The sequence below is a fragment of the Narcine bancroftii genome, chromosome 10 (assembly GCF_036971445.1).
Source record: "Narcine bancroftii isolate sNarBan1 chromosome 10, sNarBan1.hap1, whole genome shotgun sequence".
In the NCBI taxonomy this organism is placed as follows: domain Eukaryota; kingdom Metazoa; phylum Chordata; class Chondrichthyes; order Torpediniformes; family Narcinidae; genus Narcine; species Narcine bancroftii.
The window spans coordinates 25606940-25626824 of NC_091478.1; the positions used below are offsets into that span (position 1 = coordinate 25606940).

The 19885-nt window shown below is 43.4% G+C and overlaps 2 protein-coding genes across 2 annotated transcripts in view; both read right to left on the reverse strand.

Moving 5' to 3' along the window:
* hps1 (HPS1 biogenesis of lysosomal organelles complex 3 subunit 1) overlaps positions 1 to 5433 on the reverse strand; it is a 62097-nt gene extending 56664 nt beyond the window's left edge. The window contains exon 1 of the mRNA XM_069900251.1: positions 5286 to 5433. The gene's annotated coding sequence lies outside the window, so the exon portion shown is untranslated. The remainder of the gene's footprint in view (positions 1 to 5285) is intronic.
* Positions 5434 to 9529: 4096 nt separating this feature from the next.
* On the reverse strand, positions 9530 to 19608 carry LOC138743916 (phosphoglycerate mutase 1-like). Its single transcript, XM_069899478.1, has 3 exons — positions 19195 to 19608; positions 13575 to 13756; positions 9530 to 9689 (listed from the first exon to the last, which is right to left on the reverse strand). The coding sequence occupies exons 1-3, from the start codon at positions 19606 to 19608 to the stop codon at positions 9530 to 9532; spliced, it is 756 nt and encodes a 251-aa protein (XP_069755579.1).
* Positions 19609 to 19885: the final 277 nt, after the last annotated feature.

Genomic DNA, 19885 nt, shown 5'->3' on the forward strand with positions numbered 1-19885 from the left:
AAAATCGAAACCAACGGTAAGAAGAGAGGAAGAGAAGACAACGGAAGAAGAAGGAGAAGGCCTTACCTGTTCGAAGAGGCCCGCGGTGGAGACAGAAACCCGCTCCCTCAGGTCGGTAGAAAGTGGACTACAAAAATGGCTCGCTGAGCCGAGTAAAAGTGCACAACCACGCATGCGCGACTCCTCGCACATGCGCGATGCGCATGCAAAAAAACACACCGACGGGAGGGGCGACCAGCTGGGGAGTCGATCTCCACAGCCGGCAATGACAGCTGCAGAACAGCAGCAGCAAGAGGAGAACATAGAAGACAACGAAAACAAGAAAGAAGAGAAGAAAGAGACAACAAAGAAACAACAGATGGCCAACCCAGAGTACAGTGAAATGGAAGAAGAAGGGAAAGGCAAGACAATGGATATACTTTCTCTTATTAAAGAATACATGGATTCATTTAAAGAATGGCAAGCACAAGAATTTAGTGATTTAAAAAGAATAAACAGTACAGAAGAGAAAGTGAATAAAATAGATATGACCGTATCAGAAATAGGAAAAAGAATGGACAAGGTGGAAGAACGAGAAGCAGCAGTAGAAATGGAGGTAGAGGACTTAAAAAAGAAATTAGAGGAATCTAATAAAAAAGTTAAAGAGACACAAGAGCTGTTAGCTCAGAAAATAAATATAATGGAAAATTATGACAGCTGGGAGGTATGAAGTGAAGTTGATGGAGAAGATCCACCAACAATCTCCATTAAATTCTACTTATCCATGTAAGTAAGCCAATGTGAGATGGAAACACAATGCATCTCACAGGAAAGTCTGTTCATTGATAATGCCTTGATGAGGGGCTCAAGCCAAAAACATTGGTTTTGTATCTTTATCTCTGCTATGAGTTTCTCCAGCATAGTTTTTTTTTAACTAAATAGGAAAATCTGTTCTTTAAATTTAAATTCCTGGTAGTCACTATCTCGGAGGATTTTTCCTGGATCGACACACTCATGGAAGGGTGAAGAAAGCACGTCAGCACCTCCACTTCCTCAAGAGATTGCGGGGAGAGTAGAAAAATTTTGGGATGATCTCAATCAGATATTAAATAAAATAACAGAAAACAATATACCAAAGAATCCAGAGATCTTTCTCCTAAGTAACATAAAAAATAAAGAATTTGGAATTGACTTGGAAGATGCACAAAAAAGATTTGTCAAGATAGCCCTAGCCGTAGCAAAAAAATGTATTATGTCAACCTGGAAATTGGAAGATAATTTGAAAATACAACAATGGTATATAGAAATGAATAAATGTATTCCATTAGAAAAAATAACATATAGTTTAAGAAATAATATTGAAATATTCAAACAAGTATGGGAGCCTTACATTAAATACAATAGCGAAAACCTACCGGGAACAAACATTACCTAAGTTGATGGAAGGAGAAGAAAAGAAAAGAATGGACTCAGTAGAATTTCTGGTGTATTTTTGTTGAATGACAACATTGTCTAACTGAATTAATGCAACCTAGATTGTATACCTAAAATGGATGAGGGGGGGGGGGGTGGGGGGGTGGCTTGGGAGGAGGGAGGGGGGAGGGAGAAAAAGTCACTGTAAATGTGTGGAAAAGAAAAAGTGTATATCATGGCTATTGTGATTTATGGTGTGAAAAATAAAAAATTTAAAAAAAAAAAAAAAAAGAAAATCAGTTCTATTACCCTTGGGGACAATGTGTGGATACAACAGCGGAGAGAATTCTCTCTAAAAGCCAACTCATTAAAAGACATAGTGAGTTTATAAGAAAGCTGATGCTCCATACTTGCTCTATAAAAACTTCTGGAACATAATTTAAAGAAAAGATCCTGGCGTTTGACAAGAGACTTGAAACAGGACTTTACAAGGGCTTGCTTCTGGAAATGATAATTTTAATGGTCTGGATTTTGAAACCACACACACATTTTACACATGTGCATAGCGGGGGTTAATTTAATGTTAAGTTTAGAGCTATTAAGAGATGTTATGTGAGGAATAGTTTAATTAAAAGACTTTTTTTTCCCAAAAAAAAAAGAGATTGCGGGGATTTGGTATGATACTTCCAGAGATCAGTTTGAGAAGTCTTAAAGATCCCTGTGAATGGGAGGGTCTAGGTTGTTGTAGAGCAAAGAGCAGCTGGAGGAACTCAATGTGCCAGGTAGCATCCATGGATAGAAGTGGGCAGTCAACTTTTCTCAACAAAGGTTCCATAAGATGGAGGAGTTGAATTAGGCTTTTGGGCCTATCAAATCGTAGCTGATTTATTTTTTCTACTCAACCCCATATTCTGTGTTCTCCCCATAACCTTTGACACTGCTACTAATAAAGAAACCTATCAACCTCCACTTCAATGATATAGCTTCCACAGATGATGTGTTCCACAAATGCAATGTGTTCCACAGATTCACCAGCCTCTGGCTGAAGAAATTTCTCGTCTGGATGATAGTTACTTGAGTCTCTGTTTTAGAGGTAATCTTACAGAGGTGCTGATGATAATAAGTGTTGTAAATAAAAATAAATAAACAATAATTCCATGCACAAGGGTCTTTGCTGGCTGATTTAAATGTACTGTTAGTAAACTGTGGGAGGGAACAGATTAGGCTTAGCTGTACACTCCAGAAGTAATCCTAAAGACAATTACTATCTCAATGAAGGATGAATACTGATGCCACAATGGTGGTAATGGTGTAAATAGAAAAGAATGTTACCATGAACAGTGATGGAAATTATGGATACATATCTAAGGGTGGGAGGAAACTTTGAACGGTTTTCGTTTTGTAAATAATTTATATGATATACTAAATTTTCAGTAATTATGGCCTGAATACTGAACCACTGAGCAAGTGCTTCACCAATGATAGGCACATAGGTGTAAGGGAAATAGAGGGGTATGGGTGTGAAGGAGATAAAGATTAGATTGTTGCGTGGGTTTACCTAGGTGGGCATGACATCATGGGCTGAAGGGCCTGTACTGTGCTGTAACGTTCTATGCTCCTAGGAAATAAAAACCCTATGTCTTCCAGAAAAGTGATGGCTCATCATAACATTGGACAATGCAGAAGATCAGCTCCGCCTCATTTCAGCTTTTGGCAATTAACCTTCTTCCTGTTTTTCTCCCCACAAGTTCTCCTTTCAAGTGTTGCTCAGTTACTCTTTTGAAAATATTTAAAATATTCTTCCACTGCACTTTCAGCCAGTACATTCCAGATGGTGCAAAGGTTAGCGTAATGCCTTTACAGCGCCACTGATTAGGACCAGGATTCAAATTCCGCACTGCCTGTAAGGAGTTTGTATGTTCTCCCCATATTTGTGTGGGTTTTCCCCAGTGGCTTCGGTTTCCTCCCACCATTATAAACGTTACAGGGAATAGGTTAATTGGGTGTAAATTGGGCAGCACAGACTCGTGTGCCAAAATGGCCTGTTACTATGCTGTATGTCTGAATTTAAAATTAAAAAAAACACTGATTACTTTCAGGTTCTTTAGCCAACAAAAAAATGGCAGCACTGCCAGAACTGCTGTTACAATAGTACTGCTACTGCTGTAGAGCCAGGAGATCAGGGACCGCAGACAACATCGATGCTCCAAAGGATTCCATGCCAGCGACTCCATGTAAGTATTAAACAGCCTGTTAAAGGAGCCAGCGGAGTTTTTAAACTAAAATCCTGCAATGCTGGAGACTGTGCCCAAGATGGCAATGCCTATGCTTGGCAGTAGCCATGAGGGGCTGCAGATTCTGGGGAGCAGTGGACCAACCACATGACACCATAATGGGTTGAAAAGGAGAAGCAGAGGAGACAATCCTACAGGACAGTGTCCACAGCAGTGAACCAGTGAGGGACTCAGTGGCTGAGGGACCCACACAGGCTGCAGGTGACTGGCTGTTGAGGAACCTGCAGACCGCTGGAGATTGTATCTTGGGAACCAGATATCGGAACCAGCATGCGAGACGGTGCAGAGGTCAAGAAGAGCTCCTGAAGGGCCTTGGGCACTTAAGGCTTCCTGATTGTGTTGGAGGTTCAGATCACAAGCTTGGATTGCCAATGAATTGAACTGGAAGCTGTATGGATGCAGAGGCTGTGGGACCGCTGGAGGTGAACCCATGGACACTCAGTATCTCTGAAGGGACTTTCTTTTGCTTCTCTTTCTCACAGTAGGCAACACTAATGGTGACACTTTGTCTTACAGCAGGTAGAAGGCAATTCCATTTAATTAAAAAGTTAAAACACAATGCTGGAGAAACTCAGCTGGTCAAACCCTGTACTTTATGTAGCAAAGATAAAGGTATATAACCAACATTTTGGGCTTGAGCCCTTCATCAACCTTTGTAAAAATGTTGGCAGGCACCCGCACAAAGTAGTGGGGGAGAGGGGTAGGGGAGGAGCACGGTCCCAAAGGCAGGAGGTAATAGATGGATAAGGGAGGGAGGGCACGCCAGCAAGTAGAGGGAGGAGGGATGGCTCTAGGCATAGAGATGCAAGTTGGTGAAGAGCTGGAGGAAGGAAGATAAAGGGAAAGGGAAGGGAGGGAAAATGGAGAGTAGGTTCACAGAAACTGGAGAGGTTGATGTCAATAGCATCTGGTTGGAGAGTGCTCAGATGGAAAATCAAGATAGTACATGAGGCCATGAACAGACATGGATGTAGAATTGAAATGTTGGCCATTGGGAGATCCCTCTCACTAATGCGGACAGAGCGAAGGTGTTCAGCAAAGCAGTCTGCTCCCAATCTCTCTGATGTAGAGAAAGCCACAAAGGGAGCACAGGATTCAGTAGATTACTCCCACGGATATATAAGTGAAGTGTCACTTCACTTGAAAATTTAAACAGACTGGTCGCAGGCTGGGAGATCACTTCGCTGAGCACCTTCGCTCTGTCCGCAAAAATGACAGGGATCTCCCAGTGGCCAATCATTTCGGTTCTGAGCCTCACTCCCATGCTCACATGTCTTTCCATGGCCTCCTTTACTCTACCACCAAGACCACCTGTAAATTGGAGGAACAATACTTGATTTTCTGTCTGGGCACCTCCAACTGGATGGCATTAACCTTGACTTCTCTGGTTTCTGCAAACCTACACTCTATTCTCCCTCCCTTCCCTTTCCCTTTTTCTTATTTCCTCCAGCTCTCCACCCCCTTACCTCTCGATGCCTGGAGCCATCTCCCCTCCCCCTGTTTGCTCATGTCCCCTCCCTCCCTTATCCACCTATTACTTCCTGCCTATGAGATCATGCTCCTCCCACCCCACCCATTTTGTCGGTATTTTGTCGTTACCTTGATGAAGGATTCATCCTGAAATGTTGGTTATGTTTCTTTGTCTTTGACCTGCTGAGTTTTCCAGCATTGTGTTACTTCATTCTTGATGTCGGCAAACATTTGTGTTTTACTTCCATGTAATATTACATGTTCTGAACTAATGCATGACAATAAACAAATCTTGAAATAAGAGACAGGAAGAGGGAAGGAGTGGAGGGGGAGGGGCAGAAACTAAAGGTGACGCCAATGGGATAAATTGTTGACAAGATGGGAGTGAAGGAGGTGGGAGAGAGGAAAAATAGAGACCCTCAAGGGTGACAAATATAGGAAAGGAGGGAGGAACCAAGATTTTAAACAATGGCCTTCAAAACCAAACTTATTTCCCACAACTCAAAAGTAAAATTCTGCAGGTGCTAGAGGATATGGTGCAAATTTTTGGCAGGTCAGGCGGTTTTCTTTTTTGGCAGGTCAGGCGGTTTTCATGGAGAGTAAATCAGAGTTAATATCTCATCAGAATCTTATTTCCTGAAAATATGTACAAGTCAACAATGTTTTCAAAGCAACATTTACTTTTGTTTGTGTTGTTACTCCCGTCAGGTTTGGAATGTAAAGATGTGCAGGTACAGGTGACTGGGGCCATCTTCAGTCCCATTGAGGAATGCTCAACAACCATCTCCAATTAGCAAAAGTGTGGTGTGAGAGAGGGGGGAAAATTATAGATCTTAGAGTTCAGGTTTATTGTCAGAGTACAAGACATACATGACATCACATACAACTCTGAGAGGTAGAATTACCACTTATTGGTAGTGCAAGAAAAAAGGTACATAGCATATGCATGTAAACAATAAAGAATCGTAAACAGATAAACAATGTAAACAATGCAATACAGAAAGATTTTTTTTAAATTGCTGCACAATTAGGAATTCTTAAATGAGCCCCTGATTGAGTTTGTGGTTGAGGAGTCTGATGGTGGAGGGGTACCAGCTGTTCCTGAACCTGGTCATGGGAGTCTTGTGGCACTTATACCTCTTTCCTGATGGTTGCAGCGAGAACAGAGTTTGTGCTGGGTGGTGTGGATCCTTGATGATTGATGCTGCTCTCCGACGGCAGCGATCCCTGTAGATGATCTCAATAGTAGGGAGGGTTTTGCCTGTGATGTCCTGGGCTGTGTCCACTACCTTTTGTAGGGTTTTATGCTCAGGGGTATTGGTGTTTCCTTACCAGACTGTGATGCAGCCAGTCAGCACACTTTCCACCACACATCTTTCAGAATTTCCCAGCATTTCTGGTGTCTTACCAAACCTCTGCAAACTCCTGAGAAAGTAGAGACACTGACATATTTTCTTTATGATGCCATTTGTGGGTTCAGTCCAGGAAAGATCCTTTGAGATAGTGATTCCCAAGAACTTAAATTTGTTCTCCTTCACCACCTCTGATCCCCCAATGATCACTGGATTGTATACCTTCTGGCTTTCCCTTCCTGAAGTCAACAATCAGCTTCTTAGTTCTGGTGACATTGAGTTCAAGGTGGTTGATAGTGCACCATTCAGGCAAGTTTTCAATCACCTTTTGTATCGTCAACAAGCCACACAGTCATAACAAAATTCAGGATGTCCAGTGATAGAAACAGAGGGGGGGGGTGCAGTGGGTGGGTGGGTGATTGTGGGGGGTGATGGGGGGGGGGGGTGGGGGGGAAGAATACAATACAGCTACACTAAAATCAATGGCACTTTCAACTCTAAATCAACATCAAGGAGACAATTTCTGGCTTCAGGTGTTGTATCTTGTATGTGGGACTTCTCGCTAGAATGCTGTGATGGAGGATTACTCTATTGAAGTCCATGCTGCAAATGATTGATAAGCAGGTGGCTTATCACTCGAGATATGACAAGACATAAGGAGGCCACTCAGCACACATTATCTATTGCTAATCCTTCAGTATTGGTTTACAACTGCGCATTTAATTGCCCTTGTAAATCTGGTGCAGGGCACCAGAAATGGGGAGAAACATGTCCCCACCCTTGCTTCCCACCTCTTCTCTTCCCCGTGCCCCCCCCCCCAAGTTGAGAAGGAGCAGCAGAGCAGACTACCCTGCAGGATGGTGACCACGACAGCAGACCAGTGAGGGGCTCAGCAATTGAGGACTCATACAGCTTTGAGGGGCTGGGGATGTTGAGGGCAAGATGCACTTCCGAGAGCCTTTGGTGCTGAAGGATTCTTGACCGTAAAGGAGGTTTGGACTTGGAGCTTGGGTGCCGATGAATCAAACAGGAGACTGTGTGGCTACAGGAGCACTGGAGGTAAATCCACAGACACTCAGTGTCTCTTTTGCATCTCTTTCCATTACTGTAAGGGGCCAGGCAATACTAATGATGACTTTGCTTTATGGCAGACTAAAGGAAATTTCCTGTAATATTACATTTTCTGTTTTATTACATGACAATAAAAGAACCTTGAATCTTGTTTAGCCTTGTAACTATCCCATTGGTGATTTGTTTTTCAAAGTGTGAACTAATTTGCCTCATCTGAATTGAACTGCTTTTCAGCTCTGCTACTTAACAAATGAAATAATCTTAATTAATGGCACAGGTTAGCATAATGCTATTACAGTGCTAGTGACCTGGGTTCGAATTCGCCACAGTCCAAAAGGAATTTACCTTCTCCATGTGCCTCCATGAGATTCCTCTGGGTGTTCCAGTTTCCTCCCACCTTTCAAAAACATGGGGGGGGGGGGTATGGTTTGTAGGCTAATTGGTGTACAGTAGTACAGTATTTGAGAGACATGGGCTCTTGGGCTGTAACCATGCTGTATGTCTAAAAAATTTAATGTTCAGGATCAGAATAATTTATTGCCATGAACAGGTCATGAAATTCAGTGTCTCTGGCTTACACTGCTTTAAGTGAAGGTCATTGTGATCTTCTGATTAGTAAATCATAATGGGTTATCCATGGTGATATTTACCTTCAGCTCAAACTTCTTCCTAATCCTCTTCCCACTCCAAAAAATGATTTATCCCTTTCCCTCTACCCTTAACTGCAGCAATCTACTGAGAACTTGTGCAAGCAAATTCCATAATCCTACCACTCACTGGGTGAAATCATTTCACTTGAATTTCCTTCATATATATATCAGTAACTCCCTTCCAGATGAATGTGGCTTAAAGTTTGTTGGTGACTTTGATGGATGGTCTTGCCAAGGTATTGATCCGAGTGTTCTTGTGCCCCAAACGTTAACTCTACCATGCCCATAATATTTATATATTAAGTTCAATGAAGCAACAGACACATGCATAGTCTGTGGGCATAAAATATTTTCTGCATTACAATGAACCCATGCCATATTACCTTTCAAAATAACTCTTAAATTTCTTACTTTATGGTCAATGATAATTTTACTGTCTTATTGTCAATTAGATTAACCCTTTAGAGACCTCAAGTATTGCTTCAGACTTTTTCTCACATGATGTATTATGGAGAGCAAGTAGTGAAAGAAGCTAGTTATTAGAAGTACTCGGTGACATGTTTATCATTTGTTATCCTTTGTTGAGTGAAGAATTTAAGTTGAGCTTAGCACGGCATAGTTAGTGTTGCAGAGAGCACATTGCTGATACAGCGTAGGTGACTGGTGTTGAAATCCATCTCTGCCTGTAAGGAGTTTGTACCTCCTCCCCATGTCTGCGTGGGTTTCCTTTGTGTGCTCTGGTTTCCTCTCACTCTTCAAAATGTAGGTCAAGACAGTGGGAGTAATTGGGCGGCATGGGCTTGTGGGTCAGAGGGTCCTATTAATGTCCTTTATGTCGAAATTTAAATTTAAAATTAAATGGGGAAGGTGATAATTGGTCTTGAACAAGAATAAATAGGTCTCCATCATTAACATTTCGATGTTAATTTAACTTTGTTCCCCATAGAGTAGCTACACACCACTTCATTGTAGCAGGCATGAAGTTTGATCATCTGAATAATACCAGCCAATGGTTACTACCACTGCAAGTCACAATAGTCAAAGGAGTAGGAGAGGGAGAGCAAGGAGGAGATGTCAAAAGGAGAAAAAGAAAATGTAGAAAAAAATGTACAAGAGTAATCAAGCAAAAGCAGGGCAAGGAAGATAATACAACTGGGAGCTATCGAGGTTCGTGTGTGTGTGTGTGTGTGTGTGTGTGTGTGTGTGTGTGTGTGTGTATACATATATTTTTTTTAAGAAGCTATATTATGAAGTTCTTGTGATCTTGCCACGAGTATCTATACTCTCTCTGTGTCACTCTTTATTTCTTAGCTTTCCCCTGGGCAGCCATTGCAGTTTGTACAATCTCTTCATCTCCCAGAAACTGCATGGGCTTGACTAGCTTTAGGTTCTTGTCAAGTTCGTACACGATGGGGATCCCCGTTGGAAGGTTCAACTCCATGATGGTGTCCTCAGACATGGCAACCAATCAAAGAGAAGACCACAGAATCAGCTAGAGGACACCATTTAGCTTCTCAAATCTGCTGGACTATTCACTGTGATTATTGCTGATCCATATCTCAATTCCATCGACTTGCCTTGGTTTTATAACCCAAATAGATCAGTTCCAGAATCAGAATCAGGATTTATTGTCATGAACAAGCCATGAAATTTGGTGTTTTGCGGCAGTGTCACAGTGAAAATGTATATTATAACCATCTTACAACATTACTATAAAAAATAAAGTAAAATAACAATAACAATAACAGTGGATGAAAAGTAAGGCTGTATCTTTGGTTCATTGATTACTCAGGAATCTGATGGCAGCGGGGAAGAAGCTGTCATTGTGCCGCTGAGTGCTCATCTTTAGGCTCTTGTACCTTTTCCCTGATGGTAGCAGAGTGAAGATGGTGTGGCCTGGGTGGTGGGGTTTTTTTGAGGATAAAGGTTGCTTTTTTAAGACACTGCCTCACGTAGATGTCCTTGTAGCAGTAAAGTTTGATGTCTGTAATGTCGCAGGCTGAGTTAACAACCCTCTGGAGTTAATTCTTGTCCTGAGAGTTGGTGCCTCCATACTAGGCAGTGATGCCACCAGCCAGCATGCTCTCCATGGTACACCAATAGGAGTTTACAAGAGTCTTCAGTGACATACCGAACCACCTCAGATACATCAAAAGTATAGCTGCCGGTGAGCCTTTGTGATTGCATCAACATGGAGGCTCCAGGACAGATCCTCATAGATATTGACACCCAGGAATTTGAAGTTCTTGACCCTCTCCACTACTGAGCCCTTGATGAGGACTGGGTCATGTTCCCCTGAATTCCTCCTGAAGTTCTCAATCATCTCCTTGGTTTTGTTGACATTGAGCGCAAGGTTGTTGTAATTACACCATTCAATGAGCTGATATATCTCCCTCCTGTACAGTTCCTCATTGCCTTTTGTGAATCTTCCAACAACTGTAGTGTCATCGGCAAACTTGTAGATGGCATTGGAATTGTGCCTGGCCACACAGTCATGGGTGTATAACGAGTAGAGCAGAGGGCTAAGCACGTATCCTTGGGGTGCGCCTGTGTTGATGATCAGTGAGGAGGAGACGGGTGGGAACCTCTGACTGCCACAAAGAGAGGTTGAAAATGTCCATGAACATTCTGGCTAGTTGGTTGGCACAGATTTTCAGTATCCTACCAGGTCCGCCGTCAGGGCCTGACGCCTTGCAAGGGTTCACCCTCTTGAATGATATTCTGAATCGCCCTCAGAAACAGATATCACAGGGTCCTCAGCCTTTTCAGGGATTCTCGTAAGCATTGTTTGGTTCTTCTTCTCAAAGCGGGCATTGTGTTCAGCTCATTGGGTAGTGAACCATTGCAACCATCTAATGTGTTTTCCTTCGCTTTGTAGGCTGTTATGGCCTGCACTCCCTGAAATAGTTGGCGTGTATCTGTCTCTTTTTCCTCCGGAATTGCCACTTTGCTTTGGAGATAGCCTTCCGCAGGTCGTACCTGATTTCTTGTAAAGATCTCAATCCCCGGCCTTAAACACCCTTGTTTTCATCCTCAGCAAGTTGCAGATTCTCTGATTCATTGATGGGTTCTGGTTGTTGAACACTCGGTATTTGCGCATGGGCACACACTCATCCATGCAGATCTCGATGAAGTCGGTGACACCTGTTGCATATTCATTCAAGTCTATGGATGAGTTCTTGAATATGTTCCAGTCCAGCAATTCAAAGCAGTCCTGCAGATGCTCTTCCGCCTACCTCAGCCACACCTTTGCCATCTTCACCACTGGTGCTGTGGTCTTCAGTCTCTGTTTGTGCACTGGGAGAAGAAGTACAGCCAGGTCATCAGACCTGCCAAAGTGCAGTCGTGGTATGGCTCGGTGTGTGTTTTTCAGGGTGGTGTAGCAGTGGTCGAGTGTGTTGGGTCCCCTAGTCTCGCATGTGAGACATTGGTGGGAATTTGTCAGAGTCTTCTTCCAGTTGGCCTGATTGAAGTCTCCCACAATGATCGGGAAGGCATCAGGATGTGCTGTCTCGTGGCTGTTTATCACTGCTCAGTCTCTCCAGTGCCTGCCTGACATTAGCCTGGGGCGGAATGGGGGTGAACACCTCGGAAGGTAGAATATGAATGGTGGGGGAGGTCTGAAGAGTTAATTGGCCAACAAATTTTGTAATGATCTAGACCAGGACCATATCCATTTTCTTTCATATCCCTTGACATTCCAGTTGACACAAAAACTTTCAGGCTTGTATTTCAAGTTTCCATCATGTTTGTCTTTTTTCTCTCTTCTGGCAGTTTCAAATTGTGTCTTCAATTTCAGCCTTTCCAGGCTTTACTAGTCTATATCTATTTTTTTTTAAACCTCCTGTCATTCAAACTCGGCCCTGTGTGTTTTTTTTACATACAGCGCAGTAACAGGCCCTTCAGACCCACAACCACGTGCCAGCCAAATGCACCTACTGACTTACAAACCCCGTATGTTTTTGGAGGTTTGCTGTTTTCTCTTTCACTGCAACTTAAAAACTTGATCTTCAACATTTTCTAGTTCTTAGAACAGTGCAACAGGGAAACACTAATATTTATAAATTTTAAATTTAGAAATACAGCATGGTAACAGACCCTTCTGACCCACAAGCCTGTGCTGCTCATATACCCAATTAACCTACAGCCCTCCTTATGTTTTGAATGGTAGGAGGAAACCAGAGCTTAGAGGAAACCCATGCAGACATGGGGAGAACGTACAAACTCCTTACAGAGAGCACCGGATTCGAACTGCTATAAAAGGATGTGCTAACTGCTAAGCTAACCATGCTGCCTGTTTTCTCTCTCCACACATAACCTTACAAGCTGTTTTGTGTTATTTTCTGTATTAATAAAAAAAATTATTAGTTTTAAATTTAAAGTTAACAAATTAAATTTAAAGTTAACAATTGTCCATCATCCAACGACAGTTCCAAACTTCTTTATTCATCCTTATACCACAGTATCACTCCTGCAAGGCCTTGATTTAACTTTTAGGCACCATTCCCTAATCCAAGATTCTATCACTAGTCAAAATAATTTATTTCCATTGTCCCTGATAACTGCCTTTAAAATCTTCAAACTTCAACCCAATTACCCCTCCCAATTTAAGGCTTTTAAATTGCAGGAGAACAATTTCTCTCACTTAGTTTTGATTTTTAATTGATTTATTTGGAGAAAATTCACATTTCCATTTACTGTTATAGAATTGCTCCTGACATCACCGGTGACCTTAAATTTTGTTGCCTTGTCCTGGAACAATCTTCACAGAGGAGATGGTTTGTCTCTGTCGTCAGTCATCTTAAAACGCCCTCAATTGGATCACTTCTTTATCTTCTGGACCCAAGACAACATATATCATCATCAGTTAATTCCTTCAGCCTGCAATTGGTATCACATTTTTCCAAGGACAGCATGTCCTTGCAGTGATTCAATTCCATACTCATCAGAACATTCTATAAATAGTCAAATCAATTTTTTTTATATAATGAACAATTATTTCCTCCCCTTTTTATTCCAACATCTTTAGGCATTTAAATGTCTGTTTGCATTAACAATAAGTAGAAATTCTGCTTGGTCCTCAGGATAAAGAATCTCAGGGTTGTATGTGATGTACTCTGACAAAAAATCTGAATTTTATGTATCTTTTGCCCAGTGGAAGGGGAAGAAGAAAGTGTGTATAATATAGATGTACAGATCGAGGAAATGAGTTGCATTTTACAGTAATGTTTCAAGCACCTTCATAGTGCTAAAGAACTTCCCGCACCCACCCTATTCCGATGCCTACTAGCGAACATAGGATCTGTCAATCAATCAATACGTAGGACCATGCTAGAACCAGTTTACCTTCCAGATGTTTGACAATTCCCCTCAGGCTGTTCCCATGAGCTGCAATGAGCGGGCGCTTCCCATCTTTAATCTGCGGCACAATCTCCTCCTCCCAGAAGGGCAGAGCTGGAGCAATAGTATCCTTCAAACTCTTGCAGGAAGGCAGCTGATCCTCCAACAGGTCGGTATAGCGACGGTCCTTGGGTGAACAAGCACAACTTCAGACTCGCAACAGCCATCCCATGTTCAGCAAACCCAGGTGTATGCTCCCTACTATTTTTCGACCTGTGATGACCTGTTTCACGCTACTCTCAGAAAACAGCACCTCTAACAGTAAATCATTCCTTCGTACCACATCAGAAAAGGGGATACATGCTCAAGTCTTGGGACTTAATTCATTACTGATGTGGTGAGGCTGCATTGTAGAGGTAAGAGAAGGAGAAGCCCCAATTTCACCAAACCCAACTAATGATACAGGTACCCTACGAAAAGAATCACCTTTAAATGGTGTTTTTTTCAAGGTCGTTTATTATCATCTGACTATATATATATGCAACCTGCTGAAAATGTGTTTCTCCACACACACACACCCACCCCCTGCAGACCTGATTTTGATGCTCCTAAACCTCCTTTATGATGGTAGTGGGTTACAAATACTGTGTGCTGGTTGGAGTCCCTATTTAACCAATGTACTTATCCTGATAAATTTCGCCAATAGTGGAAAGGGAGGGCCCCAGTGATGTGAATACCCTAGTTTTCACAAGAGCAAAGTACCTTGATCAAGTTGAGGTCAGAATAGAAAAGGCCTGTGGAGATTAAGGAAGAGGAAGTGTTGGATATTCTTAAAAGGATCAAGATTGATAAGTCTGAGACTCAATATACCCCAGTTGCTGTGGGAAGTGAGGGAAGAGATAGCTGGAGCAGTAGCTATGATCTTTGAGTCCTCTTTGGCCACAGGGGAAGTGCCGGAGGCTTGGAGAATGGCAATGTAGTCCCCTTGTTTAAAAAAGGTAATAGGAAGAATCCAGGGAATTATAAAACCTTTTCAGTCTTGCAAGTGATTCCAGGAATTAACCGCCAATCAGCTTTTAAAGTGTCTAGTGTGAAAGCGAAATCAGCTCACACCAGGGATTGATGGCCTCGACCCCTAGTACAATCCCCGGTGACTGTAGATGTCGGCGTTGCAATCAGGCAAGTGTGAAACAAGTTGCATTGTGGGATTGAAATGCCCCAATGTGGTGGTACATCACTGGCCTAATGCAGGGGGAAACCTCTGTACCTGCAGGAGAGTATGGGGAACAGGACGACACTGGCCGGCTGTCAATCAGCCAACCTGAATGGATCAAACCCCACCCAGTCGGGTGTCAATCACCCTCCGGGATATAAGCCTGAGCCAGCCCTCCGAAGACTCACTCAGAGTTTATAGCAGCACAGCCAGCCCTGCTCTGTTGCTGTCTTTGCCGATTAAAGCCTGTTGTACATCTTTACCGTGTGTGTGTCTGATTCAGTCGAACAGCGCAGCACACCCATGTTTTTGCATGGGTGCAGGAACGTGAAGGAAGAAAATATTAAAATGAAGGTATAAATTTGCTGTGGGAAAGTACCAGCAGGAAAGAGAGAGAGAGAGAGAGAGGAAATAAATAGCAGTAGTGGACAATTTTTAAACAGCGTGGGAAAGTTGGTAGCATTATAGCACACAATTTATAAAGTCTGTGGGAAAAAGCAATGGCAACCTCACTTCCCAGAATGCCATGCAGCAGAGAAACACCATAAATGCTCCATTGCTGCAGCTGGTCATACAGCCCTTTCTCTGCCACATAGAATTCTGGGAGGGCAGGTCCGCCATCACATTTTCTCCACGGTATTTATAAATTGTACGCGATAGTGCTACCAACTTTCCCACACAATATAAATTGTTCACTAAAGCGCTACCAACTTTCCCACGCTGTTTAAAAATTGTCTGCTATTGCTATTTATTGCTAGCACTTACCCACGGTCCCTTGTAAAGGTGTATTTAGGTTGGCACAACAACAACAGGAGATGAAAAGCTTATACTGTGCTATACATAAAGTTTATTATGTTATAATTAGGCATGATTAATTTTGTTCAAATATAAGATCATAATACATTGATCAGGATTTAAGGCAGTACACCATCACTCGATGTGTCATGATGTCACCAGTAGAAGGTAGAACATTCCTAACACCAGATATGGCTCCTTGCAAGTGTGAAAGCATTCAGTGTCCCAGTTAGGAGTGGTCAAGTGTGAGAAGCCAAACCCCCACCCCCCATTCCTATCCCAGAACACTGAGCAGCCAATTTAACGGAATGCAAGTGTGAAAGAGGCTATAGATGGGTGAGTCCTACATCAGTGGTGTGCAAATTATTTGAGAGGTTTCTTAAGGATAGATTTATGAGCATTTGGAGAAGTACAGTCTACTCAAGGATTGTCAACATGGCTTTGTGAAGGAAAGGTCATGCCTCACTAGCCTAATTGAGTTTTTTGAGGAGGTAACAAAAGAAATTGATGAGGGTAGAGCAGTAGATGTGGTCTATATGGATTTTAGCAAGGCATTTGACAAGGTCCCCCACAAAAGACTCATTCAGAAAGTCATGAGGCATGGGATCTATTGAACTTTGGCTGTGTGAATTTAAAAAATTGGTTTGTAGGTAGAAAGCAGAGAGTGATAGTAGAAAGAAACTATTCTGTCTGGAAGTCAGTGATGAGTGGAGTACTGCGAGGATCTGTCCTGGGACCCCTGCTCTTTGTGATTTTTATAAATGACCTGGATGAAGAGGTGGAAGGACGGGACAGTAGGTTTGTGGATGACACGAAGGTTGGAGGAGTAGTGGATGGAGCTGAAGGTTGTCGAAGGTTACAAGAGGATATAGACAGTATGCAGAGTTGAGCGGAGAAGTGGCAGATGGCATTCAATCTGGATAAGTGTGAGGTGAAGCATTTTGGAAGGACAAACCAGAAGGCTGAGTACAGGGTTAATGGTCAGTTACTTAAGAGTGTGGGTGAACAGAAGGACCTTGGGTCCAAATCCAAGCATCCCTCAAGGTCACCGCACAGGTTGATAGAATAGTTAAGAAGACCTAGGGACATGTTGCAACTCTACAAATCTCTGGTGAGACCATATTTAGAGTATTGTGTTCAATTCTAGTCACCTAATTATATGGAGGATGTGGAAGCTGTGGGGAAGGTGCAGAGGAGATTTATCAGGATGTTGTCTGGATTGGAAAATAAGTCTTATGAGGCAAGGTTAGTAGAGCTGGGACTTTTCTCTTTGGAGCATAGAGCTTGAGAGGAGACTTAATATAGGTCTACAAGATTATGAGAGGTATAGATAGGTGGACATCCGCGCTTATTTTCCAGGGCAGGAATAGCAAACTCCAGAGAATATGTGTACAAGGTGAAGGGAGGGAAGTTTAGGGGAGACATCAGGAGTAAGGATTTTTTATGCAGAGAGTTGTGAATGCCTGGAATGCCTTGCCAAAGATGGTGGTGGAGGCTGCAACATAAAGGGAGCACCAGATGCAGTAAATCAGTCCTGCAGATTCAAATGTGAAGTGTTGCTTCACTTGAAAACCCTGTTTGAGGCGCCAGATCGAGGAGGTGTGACACCTCCTGCGGTCACAGGGAAAGGGGCTGGAGGGGAGATTTGGTGAGGTGGGATGAGTGCACGAGGGAGTCACAGAAGGAGTAGTCCCTCTGGAAAACAGAGAGGGGAAGATGTGTTTGTTGGTGGGATCCTGTTGTAAATGCCGGAAATTCCGGAGAATAATATGTTGGATGCAGAGGCTGGTGGGGTGGTAGGTGAGGATAAGGTGAGGGCAGAGGGGGCCAAGCCAGATGAGCAGGAAGTGGAGGAGTTGCGGGTGAGGGCTGAATTGATGGTACTGGAGGGGAAGCCATGTTTGTGGAAGAAGCCAGACATGATAGTGGTTGAGGGGAAGCCACGTCTGCCTGTGTTTTACTCATACATTGAAAAAGGGGTCAGGACCGAAACGTCAGTTATATATCTTTACATCCGATGGATGCTGCGAGTCCTCCTGAGTTCCTCCAGCATTTCTGTGTTTTTACTCCAATCAAGCAACTGCAGACTTTTGTGTTTCATTCCATTGTGTTCATTAAAACATGCAGACTTTAATGTGAACCAATAACTGATGTAGTTCACCTAATTTTGTGCAAAGAATTTGTGCATTCATCATGCAGAAATATTAGTTGTTTAGATGTCCAATTGTTGCAGGCAAGGAAAGATAGTCATAGTTAAAAATGGATGCAAATTATTAATGTTCACATTATTGTATGTAAACATCAATCAACATCTTTATATATATATATGTATATATATATTCTTCTTCTTTGGCTTGGCTTCGCGGACGGAGATTTATGGAGGGGTAATGTCCACGTCAGCTGCAGGCTCGTTTGTGGCTGACAAGTCCGATGCGGGACAGGCAGATACGGTTGCAGCGGTTGCAAGGGAAAATTGGTGGGTTGGGGTTGGGTGTTGGGTTTTTCCTCCTTCGTCTTTTGTCAGTGAGGTGGGCTCTGCAGTCTTCTTCAAAGGAGGTTGCTGCCCGCCGAACTGTGAGGCGCCAAGATGCACGGTTTGAGACGATATCAGCCCATTGGCGGTGGTCAATGTGGAAGGCACCAAGAGATTTCTTTAGGCAGTCCTTGTACCTCTTCTTTGGTGCACCTCTGTCATGGTGGCCAGTGGAGAGCTCGCCATATAACACGATCTTGGGAAGGCGATGGTCCTCCATTCTGCAGACGTGACTTACCCAGCACAGTTGGATCTTCAGCAGCGTGGATTCGATGCTGTCGGCCTCTGCCATCTCGAGTACTTCGATGTTAGGGATGAAGTCGCTCCAATGAATGTTGAGGATGGAGCGGAGACAACGCTGGTGGAAGCGTTCTAGGAGCCGTACGTGATGCCGGTAGAGGACCCATGATTCGGAGCCGAACAGCAGTGTGGGTATGACAACGGCTCTGTATACGCTAATCTTTGTGAGGTTTTTCAGTTGGTTGTTTTTCCATACTCTTTTGTGTAGTCTTCCAAAGGCGCTATTTGCCTTGGCGAGTCTGTTGTCTATCTCGTTGTCGATCCTTGCATCCGATGAAATGGTGCAGCCGAGATAGGTAAACTGGTTGACCGTTTTGAGTTTTGTGAGCCCGATGGAGATGTGGGGGGGCTGGTAGTCATGGTGGGGAGCTGGCTGATGGAGGACCTCAGTTTTCTTCAGGCTGACTTCCAGGCCAAACATTTTGGCAGTTTCCGCAAAACAGGACGTCAAGCGCTGAAGAGCTGGCTCTGAATGGGCAACTAAAGCGGCATCGTCTGCAAAGAGTAGTTCACGGACAAGTTGCTCTTGTGTCTTGGTGTGAGCTTGCAGGCGCCTCAGATTTATATATATATATATATAAAATATGCATGAACATGTGTATGTATATATATATATATATATATATATATACACACACACAAGTACCTATATATTTATTTGGATATAGTAAAAAGATGTTGATTGATGTATCTTTCTACTATGCATATACCTGTATATAAGAAAGATGTTGATTGATGTTTGCAAACAATAATGTGTACATACTAATAATGTGCATATATTGACCTTGCTGATAATAGGATAGAAGTTGTGGTCCGATTCCATTGCAGGAGGGGGGATGTTGAAGGATCTGCTCCAAATCTTCACTTGCTGCTCTCCGTGCTTGGCCGCCGTCTCCGCCTTGTTGAGCCCGGTCAGCGCCCCGTAATGCCTCTCGTTGAGCCGCCAGGTCCTCACCACAGGGAGCCACATCTGGTCGATGCCATCCAGCACCGCCCACAGCGTGCGGATCGCCCGCTTCAGCATCGAGGTGTAGCAGATGTCGAACTGGTAGCCGGCTCCGCTCAAAGCCCGATCTCCCCTCGCCGCCTCCTCCGCCCCGGTCTCAGACAGGTCGGCGTCGAACCAGCCGCAGAAGCGGTTCTCCTGGTTCCAAGTGCTCTCACTGTGACGAATCAGCAACAAGGTGTGAGCTGCCATCTCTTGCAGGGCTGGAGGGTTAATTTTGCACCGTGTCTTCTCCTTGCTGTCTGATGTCCACAGTCGCAGCATCACCCACCAACCCGAGGCTACACGTAAGCAGCGACAGGGTGACCTTCAACACAAAATGCAAGGGCTGAGCCTCATTTCTCAGTTCGCGAACTGCATTTGACTGGAGAAGTCACAATCGCCTGTTAATGGCATCCTAGAAGTCAAACGGGAAAGTCTGCAGACGCCGTGGTTGAAGTAAAGACACCATGCTGGAGAAACTCAGCAA

Coding starts and splice junctions, on each gene's coding strand:
- LOC138743916 (XM_069899478.1), bottom strand. CDS start 19,608: ATGGCAGCTCACACCTTGTTGCTGATTCGTCACAGTGAGAGCACTTGG. Junction 13,757..19,194: donor TCTATCCTATTATCAGCAAG/GTCAATATATGC, acceptor TGTTCACCCAAG/GACCGTCGCTATACCGACCT. Junction 9,690..13,574: donor ATTGTCAAACATCTGGAAGG/TAAACTGGTTCT, acceptor TTGATTGGTTGC/CATGTCTGAGGACACCATCA.